Source organism: Emys orbicularis, chromosome 1 (genome assembly GCF_028017835.1).
Source record: "Emys orbicularis isolate rEmyOrb1 chromosome 1, rEmyOrb1.hap1, whole genome shotgun sequence".
NCBI lineage: Eukaryota > Metazoa > Chordata > Testudines > Emydidae > Emys > Emys orbicularis.
In genome coordinates, this window is record NC_088683.1 from 220,535,000 (window position 1) to 220,554,450 (window position 19,451).

The window sequence follows — 19,451 nt, forward strand, 5'->3', positions numbered from 1 at the left end:
ACAGAAACTGCCCTGCCAAGCCTTCTAAGCTGAGCATTGATTTGGCTCCCAGTGCCAAAAGCAATGGAAGCTCTCCTTTCCTTGACTTTCTGAATCAATGCAAAGCCAGGGGCGTTTCTCCAAGTTGAAGCTTGAGTTAGAGAGCTGATGAGGGCAACAGAGTTCTCATTTAGAGCTGTTAAATCCTCCTCTGCAAAGACCCAGTCTGAAAGATGCTGCCAGGAGGCACATCCAGTGAATACTCCACACCAGCGAGAAGACTGAGGCAAGAGTGGAGGGACTGTTATGAGGAGAGAGAGGGCACTCTGACCTCATCATCACCTAGTTCCCGTTCCAGCAAGGATCAAGGAAATGGAGTGAATGCATAACATCTGATAGCAGTTTAGTAAGAGGACTGCCAAGCTTCACTGGTACAGAGTGGCTCATCCTGTGGGATCTCATGGGAGTGCTACAATGTCACACCATCCCTAACTTAGCCAACATTATTACTCTAAAAAACTGAAATTGTTTCCACTGCATCCTGACAACATTCTTAGCCAACCCATAATGACAGAGCCATAACTAGGCAGTTTAGCATTTGGAGTAAGCATTTTCACGCCTCCTACCGGTTCTTTTTAAATCGTTTTTCTACCCCATTTTTCTGCCCCTGTGGCTTTGTGCCCTAGACGGCTGCCCCACTCACCCCACCCATAATGGGTGTTAGGGTTTTGTGAGGATGGCTAGGAGAATAGATGTTTGTGTGGCTTTTATAGTATTAATGTGTTTATTTGTTTATTCAGCCTTTTTCTATTATTTCTTATATTCAGTTCTCCTATCCACCCATTCCTTTAAATAAAGCCACTCAGGGTGGGCTGATCACCTTCTGCGTTTTCACTCTTCAGTTTGTGAGTTTATTGATTCCTTTAGACTGTAAGTACTGCTCCCTCTAACTTAAATTGTTACTCTGAGTTCAGCTGAAAAGTTCGTGGATAGTACTAAAGCCTACCCACTTTGCTCACTAACTGGGGTGTGTGACTAATGGGTCTGGGAGTAGTAAGGATACATGGACCACCTCCTCTACTTGCCTTGGGTGTGGGCCAAGGCACAGGGGGAAAACTCAGGCTTCCACTGGTTCTCTTGTCCCTTTCCTCCCGATGGCCCACAGTTTGGGGGTTGGAGGAGGCAATCTCCCACAGCATCCAGACTCTGAGTCTGTCCTACCTGATCCTGCTGCCTGTGAATGACTGAGCTCATGACAGACCCACATGGATCTGAGAGTAGGAAGGAGGGATCATTTCTGCCCATTGCTGGATGGTAGCCAGTTTTGCTTTGCTTAAGCCCCACCCTTCCCTCTTATTTAGTGAACTGGATCTCTTACTATGCCAGGTACTAAGCCTATTGCCAAATTTTGTTTGGGGGTCTGGAAGAGATTTTTCCCATACAGCACAATGGCTATATGTTGTGGTTTTTTTTTTCACTTTCCATCCAGCATGCCAGAGTGCCAGTTTTTGAATTTACATTACATTTATTGCAACTTTGGCATTTCCATTGTGGTTGGTGGGTTAAAAAAAGGGTCTGATGTAAGGTTTCTGTAACCCAATGTGCATCTTGGGCAGGGGCCCTGACCATGACATTACATGGTGAAAGGGTTTGCTTCCATGTCTAACACAGCATTTGGCTCCCCTCATCTCATCTCTCCTACATCCTGCATGCAGGAGGGGAATAGGTTGGGACTCTGGCTTCCACCCAGTGTCCCTGAGCAGGCGTGGGGGTGTAGCAGGGCATGGTCTCAGACCCACTGTAGGTTTGTACAACCCAAGGCCACTGGAACAGTTCTGATGGGTAGTGTTTCCTCCTTGGTTAATAGTTTAATGAAGTCATGATATCCACATTTAACCATATTCTGGCAAGCATGTCTCACAGTTTCTGTGTCCACATCAGTATTTGGAGACTATTTCTCCAGATGGAGATACCATATGGATTTATTGCAACAGGAATCTGGTATGAAAACATCTGCTTCAGTTGAGAAATGCCTTTCATTCGGTTTAATGAATCTAAGCCTAATAATTAAAGACTTTTGCACAGAGGATGGCACTGTTATCCAGAGGCAAGATTTTCTAGGTGAAATCCTGGCATGCCTATTGACTTCAATGGGGCCAGGATTTCACTCCCTATCAGGAGAGGTGTAATATATATATATATACACACACACACACACACACACACATACACACACACATATACATATACACATACATAAGATACTTTAAATATATGTAATATATACATCTAACATATATTTATATATGTATATATAATTTATATGTAAAGCATCTTCCTTTTGTTTTGTTTCAAGACTTTTGTATATTCAAAGAGAAGAAAGGAGAAAAGTTATGGAATCATCTAGTGTGAAGATTTTGCATTTTTTTCTGTTGATTCGAGTATACCAATTGGTTAAGTTATTACAATTATTTTACTAGTGGGGAAAAAAGGCAATGCTGGAGATCATTCAGTTTCTAAGGTGGCCCTTGAAAAATATAAATATTAAACCTTTTGTGTAAATATTAACTGTTAAACTGGGGAAACTTTTGGGATGGGGGAAGCCTATACAGGAGAGATGGGCTCCACTTAAACCAGAGTGGAACCAGACTGCTGGCACTTAACATTAAAAAGGTTGCAGAACAGTTTTTAAACTAGGAGATGGGGGAAAGCCGACTGCTGCAGAGGAGCATGTGGATCAGACAGAGACTTCTCTTAGAGGAGAGTCTATTGATAGAGATTCTCTAGGTTACAGTCAGGAGCAGAGGATGGAAGAGGATAATGTAAGGGCCAGATCAGACGTGAAACATTCACATAAAAAATCGCACACATCAGAAAAGGGCAGACAAATAAACAGTGACAAGTTTTTAAAGTGCTTGAACACAAATGCTAGAAGTCTAAATAATAAGATAGGTGAACTAGAGTGCCTCGTGATAAAGGAGGATATTGATATAATAGGCATCACAGAAACCTGGTGGACTGAGGACAATCAATGGGACACAATCATTCCGGGGTACAAAATATATCGCAAGGACAGAACAGGTCGTGCAGGGGGCGGAGTAGCACTATATGTGAAAGAAAATGTAGAATCAAATGAAGTAAAAATCTTAAGTGAATCCACATGTTCCATAGAATCTCTATGGATAGTAATTTCATGCTCTAATAAGAATATAACATTAGGGATCTATTATTGACCACCTGACCAGGATAGTGATAGTGATGATGAAATGCTAAGGGAAATTAGAGAGGCTATCAAAATTAAGAACTCAATAATAGTGAGGGATTTCAATTATCCCCATATTGACTGGGAACATGTCACCTCAGGACGAAATGCAGAGACAAAATTTCTCGATACTTTAAATGACTGCTGCATGGAGCAGCTGGTACGGGAACCCACAAGGGGAGAGGCAACTCTCGATTTAGTCCTGACTGGAGCGCAGGAGCTGGTCCAAGAGGTAACTATAACAGGACCACTTGGAAATAGTGACCATAATATAACAACATTTAACATCCCTGTGGTGGGAAGAACATCTCAACAGCCCAACACTGTGGCATTTAATTTCAAAAAGGGGAACTATGCAAAAATGAGGGGGTTAGTTAAACAGAAATTAAAAGGTACAGTGACTAAAGTGAAATCCCTGCAAGCTGCATGGATGCTTTTTAAAGACACCATAATAGAGGCCCTACTTAAATGTATACCCCAAATTAAGAAACACAGTAAAAGAACTAAAAAAGAGCCACTGTGGCTTAACAACCATGTAAAAGAAGCAGTGAGAGATAAAAAGGCATCTTTTAAAAAGTGGAAGTCAAATCCTAATGAGGTAAATAGAAAGGAGCATAAACACGGCCAAATTAAGTGTAAAAATGTAATAAGAAAAGCCAAAGAGGAGTTTGAAGAACGGCTAACCAAAAACTCAAAAAGTAATAACAAAATGTTTTTTAAGTATATCAGAAGCAGGAAGCCTGCTAAACAACCAGTGGGGCCCCTGGATGATCGAGATACAAAAGGAGCACTTAAAGACGACAAAGTCATTGCGAAGAAACTAAACGAATTCTTTGCTTCAGTCTTCACAGCTGAGGATGTTAGGGAGATTCCCAAACCTGAGCTGGCTTTTGTAAGTGACAAATCTGAGGAACTGTCACAGATTGAAGTGTCACTAGAGGAGGTTTTGGAATTAATTGATAAACTTAACATTAACAAGTCACCGGGACCAGATGGCATTCACCCAAGAGTTCTGAAAGAACTCAAATGTGAAGTTGTGGAACTATTAACTAGGGTTTGTAACCTGTCCTTTAAATCAGCTTCTGTACCCAATGACTGGAAGATAGCTAATGTAACACCAATATTTAAAAAGGGCTCTAGAGGTGATCCCGGCAATTACAGACCAGTAAGCCTAACGTCAGTACCGGGCAAATTAGTTGAAACAATAGTAAAGAATAAAATTGTGAGACACCTAGAAGAACATAAATTGTTGGGTAAAAGTCAACATGGTTTCTGTAAAGGGAAATCGTGTCTTACTAATGTATTAGAGTTCTTTGAAGGGGTCAACAAACATGTGGACAAGGGGGATCCAGTGGACATAGTGTACTTAGATTTCCAGAAAGCCTTTGACAAGGTCCCTCACCAAAGACTCTTACATAAATTAAGTTGTCATGGGATAAAAGGGAAGGTCCTTTCATGGACTGAGAACTGGTTAAAAGACAGGGAACAAAGGGTAGGAATAAATGGTAAATTCTCAGAATGGAGAGGGGTAACTAGTGGTGTTCCCCAAGGGTCTGTCCTAGGACCAATCCTATTCAACTTATTCATAAATGATCTGGAGAAAGGGGTAAAAAGTGAGGTGGCAAAGTTTGCAGATGATATTAAACTGCTCAAGATAGTTAAGACCAAAGCAGACTGTGAAGAACTTCAAAAGATCTCACAAAAATAAGTGATTGGGCAACAAAATGGCAAATGAAATTTAATGTGGATAAATGTAAAGTAATGCACATTGGAAAAAAGAACCCCAACTATAAATACAATATGATGGGGGCTAATTTAGCTACAACGAATCAGGAAAAAGATCTTGGAGTCATCGTGGATAGTTCTCTGAAGATGTCTACGCAGTGTGCAGAGGTGTTCAAAAAAGCAAACAGGATGTTAGGAATCATTAAAAAGGGGATAGAGAATAAGACGGAGAATATATTATTGCCCTTATATAAATCGATGGTACGCCCACATCTTGAATACTGTGTACAGATGTGGTCTCCTCATCTCAAAAAGATATACTGGCACTAGAAAAGGTTCAGAGAAGGGCAACTAAAAAGATTAGGGGGTTGGAACGGGTCCCATATGAGGAGAGATTAAAGAGGCTAGGACTTTTCAGCTTGGAAAAGAGGAGACTAAGGGGGGATATGATTGAGATATATAAAATCATGAGTGATGTGGAGAAAGTAGATAAGGAAAAGTTATTTACTTATTCCCATAATACAAGAGCTTGGGGCCACCAAATGAAATTAATGGGCAGCAGGTTTAAAACAAATACAAGGAAGTTCTTCTTCACACAGCGCACAGTCAACTTATGGAACTCCTTGCCTGAGGAGGTTGTGAAGGCTAGGACTATAACAACATTTAAAAGAGAACTGGATACATTCATGGAGGTTAAGTCCATTAACGGCTATTAGCCAGGATGGGTAAGGAATGGTGTCCCTAGCCTCTGTTTGTCAGAGGATGGAGATGGATGGCAGGAGAGAGATCACTCGATCGTTACCTGTTAGGTTCATTTCCTCTGGGGCACCTGGCATTGGCCACTGTCGGTAGACAGGATACTGGGCTAGATGGACCTTTGGTCTGACGCAGTATGGCTGTTCTTATGTTCTTATGTAAACTAGCTTTATAGCTGGATGGAAACTCGTACGAAATCTCTCACCCTGGGATTTGGTATATACAGTGTACTCTAGTGGCACAAGTGATGTCATACCTTGTCAAGGTAGCTTCTACTAGCAGTAGATTGTAATAATAATTATACTTAGCACTTATATAGAACTCTATGTATAAGATTTTTAAAAATACTTAGACTCTTAAATCTACAATTAGGCCGGATTTTCTACGTGGCCTGATTTTCAAAAGTGTTGAGCATGCATATGCTCCCAGTAAGCTCCTTTTTTTGAAACATTTGGCCTGTGTTTTCACAGTGTTATAGAACATTCATTAGTTCTCTTAACACTCCAAAATATAATATGTCTACAATTAGCAGATGGGTAAAATGATACAGACGAGATTTTCTTAGGTTACAGAGCAAATCAGTGATGGTTTCAGGATTAAAAATGGAGGAATTTCTGGTTTCCAAACCCATACTTTCCCCTATATTACATGCTGCCCTCTAGTAATCTTATAGAGCTCTGAAAGTGTAGGGCACAATTTCCTGGTGCAAGTGCTGGAGGAACCAACTAGGGGCAGAGCTCTTCTTGACCTGCTGCTCACAAACAGGGAAGGATCAGTAGGGGAAGCAAAAGTGGGAGGCAGTGACCATGAGATGGTCGAGTTCAGGATCCTGACAAAAGGAAGAAAGGAGAGCAGCAGAATACGGACCCTAGACTTCAGAAAAGCAGACTTTGACACCCTCAGGGAACTGATGGGCAGGATCCCCGGGGAGAATAACATGAGGGGGAAAGGAGTCCAGGAGAGCTGGCTGTATTTTAAAGAATCCTTATTGAGGTTGCAGGAACAAACCATCCCGATGTGTAGAAAGAATAATAAATATGGCAGGTGACCAGCTTGGCTTAACAGAGAAATCCTTGCTGATCTTAAACATAAAAAAGAAGCTTACAAGAAGCGAAAGCTTGGAAAAATGACAAGGGAAGAGTATAAAAATATTGCTCAGGCATGCAGGCGTGAAATCAGGAAGGCCAAATCACACTTGGATTTGCAGCTAACAAGAGATGTTAAGAGTAACAAGAAGGGTTTCTTCAGGTATGTTAGCAACAAGAAGAAAGTCAAGGGAAGTGTGGGTCCCTTACTGAATGAGGAGGGCAACCTAGTGACAGAGGATGTGGAAAAAGCTAATGTACTCAATGCTTTTTTTTGCCTCTGTCTTCACGAACAAGGTCAGCTCCCAAACTGTTGCACTTGGCAGCACAGCATAGGGAGGAGGTGACCAGCCCTCTGTGGAGAAAGAAGTGGTTCAGGACTATTTAGAAAAGCTGGATGATCACAAGTCCATGGGGCCAGATGCGCTGCATCTGAGGGTGCTAAAGGAGTTGGCAGATGTGATTGAAGAGCCATTGGCCATTATCCTTGAAAACTCATGGCGATCAGGGGAGGTCCCAGATGACTGGAAAAAGACTAATGTAGTGCCCATATTTAAAAAAGGGAAGAAGGAGGATCTGGGGAACTACAGGCCAGTCAGTCTCACTTCAGTCCCTGGAAAAATCATGGAGCAGGTCCTCAAGGAATCAATTCTGAAGCACTTAGAGGAGAGGAAAGTGATCAGGAACAGTCAGCATGGATTCACCAAGCGCAAGTCATGCCTGACTAACCTAATTGCCTTCTATGATGAGATAACTGGCTCTGTGGATGAGGAGAAAGCAGTGGACGTGTTATTCCTTGACTTTAGCAAAGCTTTTGATATGGTATCCCACAGTATTCTTGCCGGCAAGTTAAAGAAGTATGGGCTGGATGAATGGACTATAAGGTGGATAGTAAGCTGGCTAGATCATTGTGCTCAATGGGTAGTGATCAATGGTTCCATGTTTAGTTGGCAGCCGGTATCAATCGGAGTGCCCCAAGGGTCGGTGCTGGGGCCGGTTTTGTTCAATATCTTCATTAATGATCTAGAGGATGGTGTGGACTACACCCTCAGCAAGTTTGCAGATGACACTAAACTGGAAGGAGTGGTAGATACACTGGAGGGTAGGGATAGGATACAGGGGGACATACACAAATTAGAGGATTGGGCCACAAGAAATCTGATGAGGACAAGTGCAGAGTCCTGCACTTAGGACGGAAGAATCCCATGCATTGCTACAGACTAGGAACCGAATGGCTTGGCAGCAGTTCTGCAGGAAAGGACCTAGGGGTTACAGTGGATGAGAAGCTGGATATGAGTCGACAGTGTGCCCTTGTTGCTAAGAAGGCTAATGGCATTTTGGGCTGTATAAGTAGGAGCATTGCCAGCAGATCGAGGGACATGATCATTCCCCTCTATTCGACATTGGTGAGGCCTCATCTGGAGTACTGTATCCAGTTTTGGGCCCCACACTACAAGAAGAATGTGGAAAAATTGGAGAGAGTCCAGCGGAGGGCAACAGAAATGATTAGGGGGCTGGAGCACATGACTTATGAGGAGAGGCTGAGGGAACTTGGATTGTTTGGTCTGCAGAAGAGAAGAGTGAGGGGGGATTTGATAGCTGCTTTCAACTACCTGAAAGGGGGTTCCAAAGAGGATGGATCTAGACTGTTCTCAGTGGTACCAGATGACAGAACATGGAGTAATGGTCTCACGTTGCAGTGGGGAGGTTTAGGTTGGATATTAGAAAAAAAAATTCACTAGGAGGGTGGTGAAGCACTGGAATGGGTTACCTAGGGAGGTGGTGGAATCTCCTTCCTTAGAGGTTTTTAAGGTCAGGCTTGACAAAGTCCTGGCTGGGATGATTTAGTTGGGGATTGGTCCTGCTTTGAGCAGGGAGTTGGACTAGATGACCTCCTGAAGTCCCTTCCAAACCTGATATTCTATGATTCTATGAATTTCCATCTGGATAATAGCTAGAAACTGAATATTCTGAGGGCTAGGAGTTGGTCAGGGGGGAGAAGGGAAAGATGGAACTGGCACTTGAAAGACATGTATTGGCACATTGAGGGGGATGCGAAGTACAATGAGAGCTGTTGGTGGTCTAACTCTGGGGGAGAGGCAGGGAACTGGCAATTGGGAACAAAGGTGGCTTGGGTATATGACGACAGTGAAACATGAGGGAGATTTTTTGCTGGAGAGTCAAGAAATAAGGCCTAGTTTCTTGGGTGGGATCACGTGGTATAATCCAAATTTGAAGTTAGAGGGAGGGATCAGCAACTGTGAAGGAACACCTGCAGTAGCTTGATAGAATTTACTGAGGTTAAGTTACATTCACTCTAAGAGTAAAAAGCTTTGCTTTCAAATAGATCTTTCAGTCTACCCACATATTGCACAGGAATCAGATTGCAATGATGAGGAAAAATGAAAGCAGTTTTCTTCCAAGGCTAAGAGAGAAGAGAACATGATGAGCTTTGATATCCTGCAGGACTCACTCTCCAATCAGGAAAGAAACTGAACGTTGCATTTTGAGGGATATCTTCTGCTGAGAAATTGAATTGGATCTAAATTTTGGAGTGTTTGGAATCCTCTATTTATTCAGCACACTGTACAAAAAGAGCCTGTGAATATGTTAATGTTTGCTTATCTAAATGTTATGCTGAGATATGACAGAACATGATGTAAATTATGGATAACATGTGGGTACATGGCTAATGTCCCTCAGAAGATACGGATAGGGAGAATTTTGAAAAATAGCATTTTGTGGAGAGCCTCTGGAAAGTACAGTGAAGCACAATGTCTATTTGTAATAAAAACTACAAAGGACAGGAGCCTACTTCTACAACTTCTTCCTATATAAAGTGTAAAGTATTGGTCCATAAAGCATTTCCTTTATGCCTTCTTACATGTGCAATAATTTTGAGAACTTAAGTGAAACAGACACTTATTGTAAAAAGTCCAGCTGCAGTAACTCCCTCAGTGCAATAGGTTTTTCTTTCTGCTTTTGATGTACTCCACTTTATTCAATACATTATATTTTGTTTGGCATCTCAGAGTAATATTTCATTTAGCATATTACCATAGCTAAGCACATAAAATTTTCTGCTGTATTTATTATCTAAAGAGAGCATCTTCTCTACCCGCTGTAATGGCAGAATCTATTTTACTGAGAACACTGACTTAAATAGACAATTATATTAATTTTTCCCTCTTCAAAAACCTAACTCAGTTTCTTGCTAAGAGTGCTTTGTGGTTACTATTTTTAAATGGGAGATTTGGATCTCAGAATGAAGTTACAAGACTAGTGTGTAATGTTTCTGACCATGTGAGTTTTCAAATTCTAGAAAGCAAGAACTGCAAGCTGGAGAAGGATCCATACAAAGAGAGAGGATAGTTTGCTTTGCTGGTTGGTTCCCAAGGAAAGCAGGTTCTACCAAAAACCTGCGTGATGCTGAACAAGTCACAATCTCTTTACGTCTCAGTTTCCTCATCGTGAGAGTAGAAATACTAATCTATCACACTGGGTTGTTATATGAATTAACACAAAAATGTTGCAAAGCATTTTGTGATCTCTCAGTAGAAGGTGACACATTGATGCAAGATACTGATATATTTGTGTGTGTGTGTGTGTGTGTGTGTGTGTGTGTGTGTGTGTGTGTGTGTGTGTGTGTGTAGCAGGTGAGATTACTTGATTCTAATTTTGTTGTTTGGGCACTATCTTTTTCACATCTTTGCATATTTTTATACTATGGGAGAAGTGGGTCAACTCCTGGGGATCTTAGGTGTAATGTGCACCATCCTATGACATAACATAGGACCCTACAATTTTACTGCCTCTGTTCATCCTCACCGTGACAGATTTGGCTAACATCTCCCATCCCACACACATCACACTATAAAATATAACAGGATATCATCTATCCACACCTTGTATCTTCAATAGTGGTTTTAGTAAATAAGGATATAGTGTACCACACATATGGTAGCAGTCTGAAACAGCAAGAACTCTGATTGAAGGTACAAAGCCTAATTAATCAAAGCCCAGTGTTCAATCTAGTTTGCTATTCAGCTGTGACGCTGATTAGTGTGGTTAGAGACAAATACAACATTTTTCTTCAATGGTAAAAGTAGTAATAATAATATATGGAGATATACCTATCTCATAGAGCTGGGAGGGACCTTGAAAGGTCATCGAGTCCAGCCCCCTGCCTTCACTAGTAGGACCAAGTACTGTTTTTTGCCCCAGATCCCTAAGTGGCCCCCTCAAGGATTGAACTCACAATGTTGGGTTTAGCAGGCCAATACTCAAACCACTGAGCTATCCCTCCCCCAATTAGTGTATAATTCAGATATAGGTCAGTGCAAATAATGCCAATTACTATTGTTTAAACTAGGTGTCTTTGAATCACCACATCTGCAGAAAAAACTAGTTTAATCAACATGAGCCACTCTCTAAACAGTTAAGTAATAAACTGTACTGCGTGTTTTGGAATTTACCCACCAGTCTACGCTCTTGAGTTTATCAAAACGGATCAGCTTAAACAAGGAGCAAATTCAGATTCACTTCAACCTCTTAACATTTTGGGGGAATATAATTAGAGGAGACACTTGCTTATGGGGAAGTGAAGTTGGCTTTCAATATTGATAGAATGTTTGTAATTTACATTTGGTGTTGGGAGTAAAAATCTAAAAGATATAGGTGTCTCCCGGAGATCTGCAGAGCAGCAAATGCAACAGTCAAACAATCATTGCTTCTAATCTGCTGTCTAGGGCTGCATTTTCAATGCAGTGCCTAATGCAGTGAGAGAAACGCCACTGATGGTTGCCGCATTGTTAACACTTCTTGCTCCACAATGAAAATTAATCACTTGAAAAAAGAGCCAGGCAAATTTAGAAAGTAGGAAATATACTGAGAAGCTGCCTTACCTCCATCTAGTTCTTCAGCTCCAAAATGATTCCTGTAGAAGAGCATAATCTCAATCTTGTAACACTTGTAGATAGTCACTAAACAAACAAGCAGCAGCAGAATAGCACCAAGCCCACCAGCAAGCTCAACTGTATACATCAGCTCTGCAAAGAATTATAAAATGTAATAACCACATTCAGCACTGGAGAAAGGTTAACACTGGAGATATTTTGCAGTTTGAAGATAACAGCAGAATACAAATGCAGGATTTTTGCACTTAATTTTCCAGATTATTGATGGGACACTTTGAGAAATGTACAGATAATGCATTTTTTCCTTTATATATATGTAAATACCACATTTTAAATAGGTTATGTGAAAAGTCAGTCAACTATTTTTACTCAGTGTTCTGTGCTGGGTTTAATATATATCTGTATATCACTGTTTTGTTTGCAATAGATATATGATGTCACACCATTCATATTTTAAGCACATATAACTGCTCTCCTTTTGTGGAGCTGAAGGCAGACACAACCCTCTTCCTCCATCTCACACAAAAGATCAGAACACACAGCTATGTTTCATGATGGGTTTCTGTCAATTAGATTAAAGATAACCATTTTACTTTTTCAAAATATAAATAAAAATGCTTGTGGGATATGAAGACAAATCATCCTGGGAACCCCAAAATCCCATTCCTCAGTTATGTGTTAATAACTTTGACACAGTTTCCTCTTAATCTGTAATTCATCTCCCCTCCCCCCACCCCCGTTTCCCCCTAAACAGGAAGGTCTTTTGTTTAGATGTTGCAAATCATCGCAATTTGTCAGTTCAGGCATTCAGATTCAGAGCATGACCGCTCTTCCTTTGTTACATTGGACCACTGGAGATTCACATGATAGATGGAGATCATTGTCATGCAGTTGAATCCCTCAGGATGGAGAATCCAATCAAATGCAGCCATATCTGTCTGACAACAGCAATCTCCTTGGTGATGTCATTTATCAGATAATAACAATAACCTATAGTCATCATTGTCTGTTGTTCCTACTTCCAATAGTTGAATACTCAAGAAAGCAGAATTAACTCTTTTGAGTCCATTTTTTGTTATTATTCTCACTACTTTTCAAATAAGAAATCAGAATGCAAAAAGAAAAAAAAAATAGTGCAAAGCTCCAAAGGTTTTGTTTGTTTGTTATATTAAAATTAGAGAGGAGCAGTAACTTGGTATATCCCAGGAAAACCCATTAATTTTAAATATTTCTAACCTCCAGTTTTGAAGGAGGACTGGGACAGGATTTAGAAATTGAATGGACACATTTTAGCTGATAAAAAGCCTAACTGGAAAAGAATACAAAGTTCCATAAGGAAAACTTTATATAATGCATTACTAAGGGGCACTGTGCCCTATAAACAACATCCTGTCTTCATAACATTTGCCTCCATTTGGGCAGCATGTACTTGGGTTAAGTAATGTAAACTTTCCTGTTATCCAAGTACATCTTTTTGGTTATGCATATGTAATAATACATTATTATACAATTTAATTAACAAAATAAAAGATTAGAGAAAAGTTCCATTTAATTTTACTATGTTTTACCAATAAATGGACACTTATTATTCTGATACACACAACTGTTAAAAAGGTTTCATTGCTCCCCAGAGGACACTACAAGTGTAATACAATGAAATAAAAGTATTTACATTCCATATAATTAGTGTCTAAACTGTGGTAGAAACTCCTTTGTGTTAACATTTTTAAGACCAGTGCTTGTTATTTCATACTTTCAGTACTTTTCTGGTCTGTAGGGAGGAGGCTTACTTAAACAAAATACAGTTTGCATAGGCTAGTAATACAATATTTTAGAAAATAAATGGAGATGGAAATTACACTACGCTGGCTTACAACAGCCTGTTTATCATTTTGCACCACAAGTGATGCAGCTGTTCAGTGGTAACCAGAATATGGGGAATTAATATGCTATGTTGCTAGGTGCAAAATATACCACTTATATGCCTGCTGTTACGATGCATAAAAGGCAAGAAAAACTTTACTATTCAAAAACAAAATGTTCCCCAAAATTAACAATAGAGCGATTAAATAGAAAACACGGTATGTAGTTGTCTTTCCATCATCAATGTGCAAACTAATATGCTATATAAAAAGTAGTACTTTGGTCAATACAGAGTCTGTTTTAAAGTACATTTTCCACTATTGGAATTATAAACATCTCTAGAGCAAGTATAGCATGTATAGTTATTTCCTTTTAATAAAATCAATCTGAATTCATATAGCATTGTCTCATAACCATTGGCAGAGCAACACAGCAACATTCATAAGAGCATTCACTGATCCTAAGGGTATGTCTACACTGCACCTGGAAGCATACCTCCCAGTCCAGGTAAACAGACTGGCACTAGCTTGGTTGCTCAAGTAAGTGTTAAAAATTGCAGTGTGGCCGTTGTGGTAGTGGCACAGGCTAGCCATCCGAGTACCAGCCCGATTGACCCCCTGGGTCCATACAAAGCTTTCCTGTGCCTTGGTTTCCTCATCTGTAAAATGGGGATAATGATACTGACTTCCTTAAAGCACTTTGAGATTGACCGATGAAAAGTGCTGTATAATAGCTGGATATTCTTATGTAGTGACCATTAACACTAGACTGTAAGCAAAGATAGCAAGACGTACTTGTCTTCACACTCCATTGCTTTATTCTATCTTTTGTATTAAATTTTGGGCATGGTTGCTACAGCAAGTGTTACACTGTCTTTGAAGTGTGATGTGCTTTTTCTGCTCAAGTTCAAGTTGCCTGGAGTGGCAGCATTTTAAAAAGGTTCAGTTTCAGCACAATTCCACATCAGAGGGAGAAACAAAAAGTGCAAACCTTTTAAAATCTGTTTAGCCTTTGTATGATGATGTTAAAATTACAAACCTTGCCCTGTTTAAGGGACTGAGACTGAATGGTGAAAATTGTAAAGGAAAATTACCAGGCAGAACCTTAGGGGAACTGGCATTCTGTTAAACGCAACAAATGAACAAGTGGCAAAGAGTTACATTCAAGAGCACAGCAATCATTTAGTTACAGGCAATTAACAATAGTCCTTCAGCAGAACAAGAACGGGTCTACTCTAAGGGAAAACACATTGATTACTGCTGCACTAGTAGATTGGTTTCTGAATAAATTGCTTCAATTTAAAATGAGATTTGCTACAAGCATTTTGACCAATGGCTACATTTTTTCTGTTTATCAGGATGGTTTGGCCAAGCAATCCAGTGAAAGAAACAGCTAATTAAAATAAAGCACATGCCCTCTCTAAACATACGGAATGATATGGGTGGTAATAAATGCACTCATTTTACACTAATCCTACTGTAATTATCAGGTGCACTTCTGGGATGTATCTTTGATCTGCACCTGGCTTTAATTTTTGATAAACCTCCTCAGCAGTGGTGCACAGGTTATTTATTTATTTACCGCATTTGTACAGAGAAATAAATAAAAAAAAAGATATCCCCTGAGCTTCATACCTTAGACTAATTTGGCTTCCTTTGGACACTAGTTGTTATTCTGTATACAATTGAGTTACTAAATACAAATTATGCTTCAGATATTCTGGATATTCTGGATAACTATAAGTGGATGTGAAGGAGTGTACTTCCTGTTTAAGGGACAGGCTGGACCTACAGTTGGGAAAGCCTGGGGTAGTCAAGGAGGCCTGGCCCTACCCTGAGCTAGGCCCAGGCTATATGAAACAGAAAGAGGAAACTAAATAAGGGAAAGGGAAGTAGAAGCCAGGCAGGCTGAAGTGGGTGGTGGTTTCTCTCAAGCTCCAAGAGACCAGCCTAATCAGATTGGGAGACCTGGTGTTGTGGACATTAATTTTGGGAGCTCTGATCCTGGGTCCTGAGGGGAGGACCTAACAAACTGTTTATTGTAATTGCTTCTGTCCTGAAGCCTTATTAAAACGGGGTCATTTTGTTAACGTGTGTTGGCTTCTCCTTTCCTCAGGCAAAGTTATTACCGTGAAACATTGAGATGGGGCACACCTGCAGCTCCACACCAGGCCAAAAGGGGACACATAGGGACTGCCAACACCTTTACAGTGGATATGGGATTTTATAGCTGTGTAACTATACTACTATGTCAGGCCTCAATCTTGAAATGACTTACACAGATTTCTTAACTTTAAGGACTGTGAGTAATCTCATCGAAAGCAGTGGGATTACTCAGACTCTCTCAGATTAAGCATGTACGTAATTCTCTGCAGCATTGGGGCATAAGGTACCTATTTCTGTCTTTTCTATATTCTTACATGATTCTGCTTACCTTGGACAATCAAGCCCCACAGCTTGTATAGGTCAACCTATACCTCTGAAAGTGTGGGTTGAGAATTCTTACATAGCGCTGCACTGACCGAGACCAGGGATCTGGGAGCAAGTTTAGTACTATCGCTAAGGTTTTCCATAGAGGTGCTGTACTGCAGCTCTCTTGGGAATGAGAAGGCCAATAGCCTTACTGATTTATGAAACAAGGTTATAGAATGTCTTGGGTTATATATTTGGTCTCAAAATATATACTGATTAGATCTGAGATTGTGTATAATAGTGGCAGAAAACTTTTTTTTCCGGGGGAGCGGGGAAATCAGAGAGAAGATCAAATGTACGCTTTTGGCTGTATATAAACTATATCTAAAGTAACTGTGAATCACGCTAGGAATTCTTAGAATTGTCCGACAGACAAAGAACATGCAGGCTTCTTAGATGACTACTAGAACATTTTTTTTCTACAATCATTTCTTATTTAAGAAAATAGCTGATGATAATTCCCATTCTGTTGCTCTTTCAGAGTGAAACCTGGAAAAAGCTTTTGCTAGCATATAAACAGATTGTCTTGTATAATATAAGATATACAAGTTTAATACATTAACAAACATAGTGGTTCAGAGTTTTATTATAATGGAGTTTTGTTTCTACTGGGAACTTACATTTTTGCCTAATTGTTGAAGTCATTAGGAACAATTAACAGACATTCTAGTGTAAAAACCTGTTAGTAACATATCTCATATGATGAACTCCCATTTGAAATCTTGGAAGTCTTACAGAATTTCGGTACATTACGGCAGAGGGAACTATTAGACCTGTAGTTTGTTTGCGGAGGTTACAAAAGGAGTTGCTCCTTCTTGTCTCACTGAAGTCTGAATAGTCAATCATCACCATCAGTCTGTGGAATATAGGCCATAATCAAGTCCTAATGACTGAAAATGTTCTTGAGATGAGCAATTTGTCTTACTTAAGCTCCTTAACTCATAAAACAGCATTATAGTGTCATGACAGTGATGCTACCATTAAAACTTTGTCAACAGATCTGCTATGAAAGCTGAGGAACTAAACTCATAGAATACTGAATTTTTCTGGAAAATGGAATTTTAGTACCATTATAAATATGGCAAATGAAATTAAAATAATCAAAGTAAATAGAATGTTTTGAGGTCAGACACAAACCCATAGAAGACAAGTCCTGAGTTAAGCTTGCCTATGCTTCCTCAACATGCGTTATCATCCCTATATACTGCTAGACCTATAATGAACAGGGGTGATCTTCTGTACCATATAAGGCAAACCACCCTAGTACAGTGACTTAGTTGAAACACTGATGGCTTGAAGAATTCCACTGAATATTGCTCTGAATAAGACCAAACAATATTTCTTACCTGGTGTGTGTGTGTGTGTTCTGACTGCACAATGAGACAGTCTTTCTACTCTAGTAAGGGAAGTTACAGCCAATGCCCTATTTGGAGTTTTCGAGCAGGCCTTAAATAGTTTATTGTTGATGATTTCCATGGCTGAAAACAAAGCGGTTAAACACCCTAACCTAACCAATGAAAATGATTTTATATAAAAAAAAAAACCACTAATGGATTACAGGCAACCGAGGAACAGAAGGAATACAAAAAAGCCCTTCCTGGAAGAAACAATATAAGCCCTGCAGAGGCTTTAACTATTTTACTAGGGAACACTAGTCAGGAGAATCAGTAACCACTGATCCTGACCTACATAATGTATGTTCTCATACATGGATATTTGCACTAGTGTAGCCAGACAATAGAAAAGAATTAAAAGGTAAGACATCTGTTCTTCTGTAGTCAGTCTGTCACCAGCACAGAAGATGTTTACTGACAAACAGTACCTCCAAATACAAACAGTAAGCACAGACCTGGGAAATAATTTTTTTAATTTATATTTTATTATTTTTTCCCTGCGAAATAAGTGAAGAACAGAAAAAAAGGGAAGGAAGGGAAAGAAAAGGAAGGAAAGCAACAGGGAGGGGAAAGGAGAATGACATCTGTTTCTATCTGCCAGGAACTAATCACAGGTTTTTAAAAAGTTAGATCAAATCTTTTCAAATTTGTCTGAGGTCACTTTTCTCTGAAACGTTACATGCTCTGTAGCTGCCAGATCAGCCAAGCCAATGAGCCAAGTTTCTATCCTTGGTGGCAGTCTGCTGTTTCATCTAAGCAATAAGAGTCATTTGGTTATAAGCACTGCTCTAGAGAACCAGCTTTCAGTGAGTTGGAGAGCTTCCAAGATGATGGGATATATCCCAAAACACAGTTCTGGGAAGTAATTTTTAAGGAGGTATCCATTATCATATTAATCTCTTGCCTACTTCTAGCCAAAAGGATTGTATCTTGGGACAGTCCCAAAACATATGAGCCAGCTTTGCTCTGGGAGACTCACAATTCCAGCAGCAGTCTATTTTGGCAGGGCCCATGCACTGTAACCTGTGTGGGGACCAGTGTGAATGAAATTATTTTCTGCTCGATCAACCTTAATAGTAGATCGATAGTAGAGTTTTTAATGTTTTGCAAGGCACTTCCCCATTGGCTAGAGTTCAAAGACATACAAAGCTTTGTTCCAGGCAATCTAAATTAGGCAGGGTCTTTTGGGTCAGGAAGTCATAACAGGCTATATAGCTGGTTGGGTGAACCTATGAAACTTTGTTTACACCAACAACAATCCTGCAGCCTCTGGTGCTCCCAGTGCATCAAGACCAAATACGTCTTTCAAGGGATGCTTAAGCTGCAAGTAATGCTATGCAGTTGGATCAGGTAGTTTGTATTCATTGAATCATAGGACTGGAAGGGACCTTAAGAGGTCATCTAGTCCAGTCCTCTGCACTCATGGCAGGACTAAGTATTATCTAGACCATTCCTGACAGGTGTTTGTCTAACCTGCTCTTAAAAATCTCTAATGATGGAGATTCCACAACCTCCCTAGGCAATTTATTCTAGTGCTTAACCACCTTGACAGTTAGGAAGCTTTTCCTAATGTCCATAGGCGCCGACTTCTGCTCGCAACAGTGAGTGCTCGACCCCCCCCCCTCTGTCCCCGGCCCCACCCTGACTCCACCCCTGCCCCACCCCCTCTTGCCCCTGTCCCGCCTCCATTCCAACCCCTTCCCCAAAGTCCCTGCCCCCGCGCACTAAGGGGAGGAGGCAGAGGTGGAGGAGGAGGTGAGGTGAGGTGGGGAGGGGAGCTTGGCTGCCGGTGGGTGCAGAGCACCCATTAATTTTTCCCCGTGGGTGCTCCAGCTCTGGAGCACCCACGGAGTTGGCGCCTATGCTAATGTCCAACCTAAACCTCCCTTGCTGCAGTTTAAGCCCATTGCTTCTTGTCCTATCCTCAGAGATTAAGAAAAACAATTTTTCTCCCTCTTCCTTATAACAAACTTTTATGTACCTGAAAACTATTATTATGT

At 40.4% G+C, this 19,451-nt stretch overlaps 1 protein-coding gene across 1 annotated transcript in view; it reads right to left on the reverse strand.

The window, feature by feature from the left end:
* IL1RAPL1 (interleukin 1 receptor accessory protein like 1) overlaps positions 1-19,451 on the reverse strand; it is a gene marked incomplete at its 5' end in the record, with an annotated part of 543,011 nt that overhangs the window by 14,642 nt on the left and 508,918 nt on the right. The window contains 1 exon segment of the mRNA XM_065423246.1: positions 11,712-11,855. Coding sequence (XP_065279318.1) covers positions 11,712-11,855 — 144 coding nt within the window.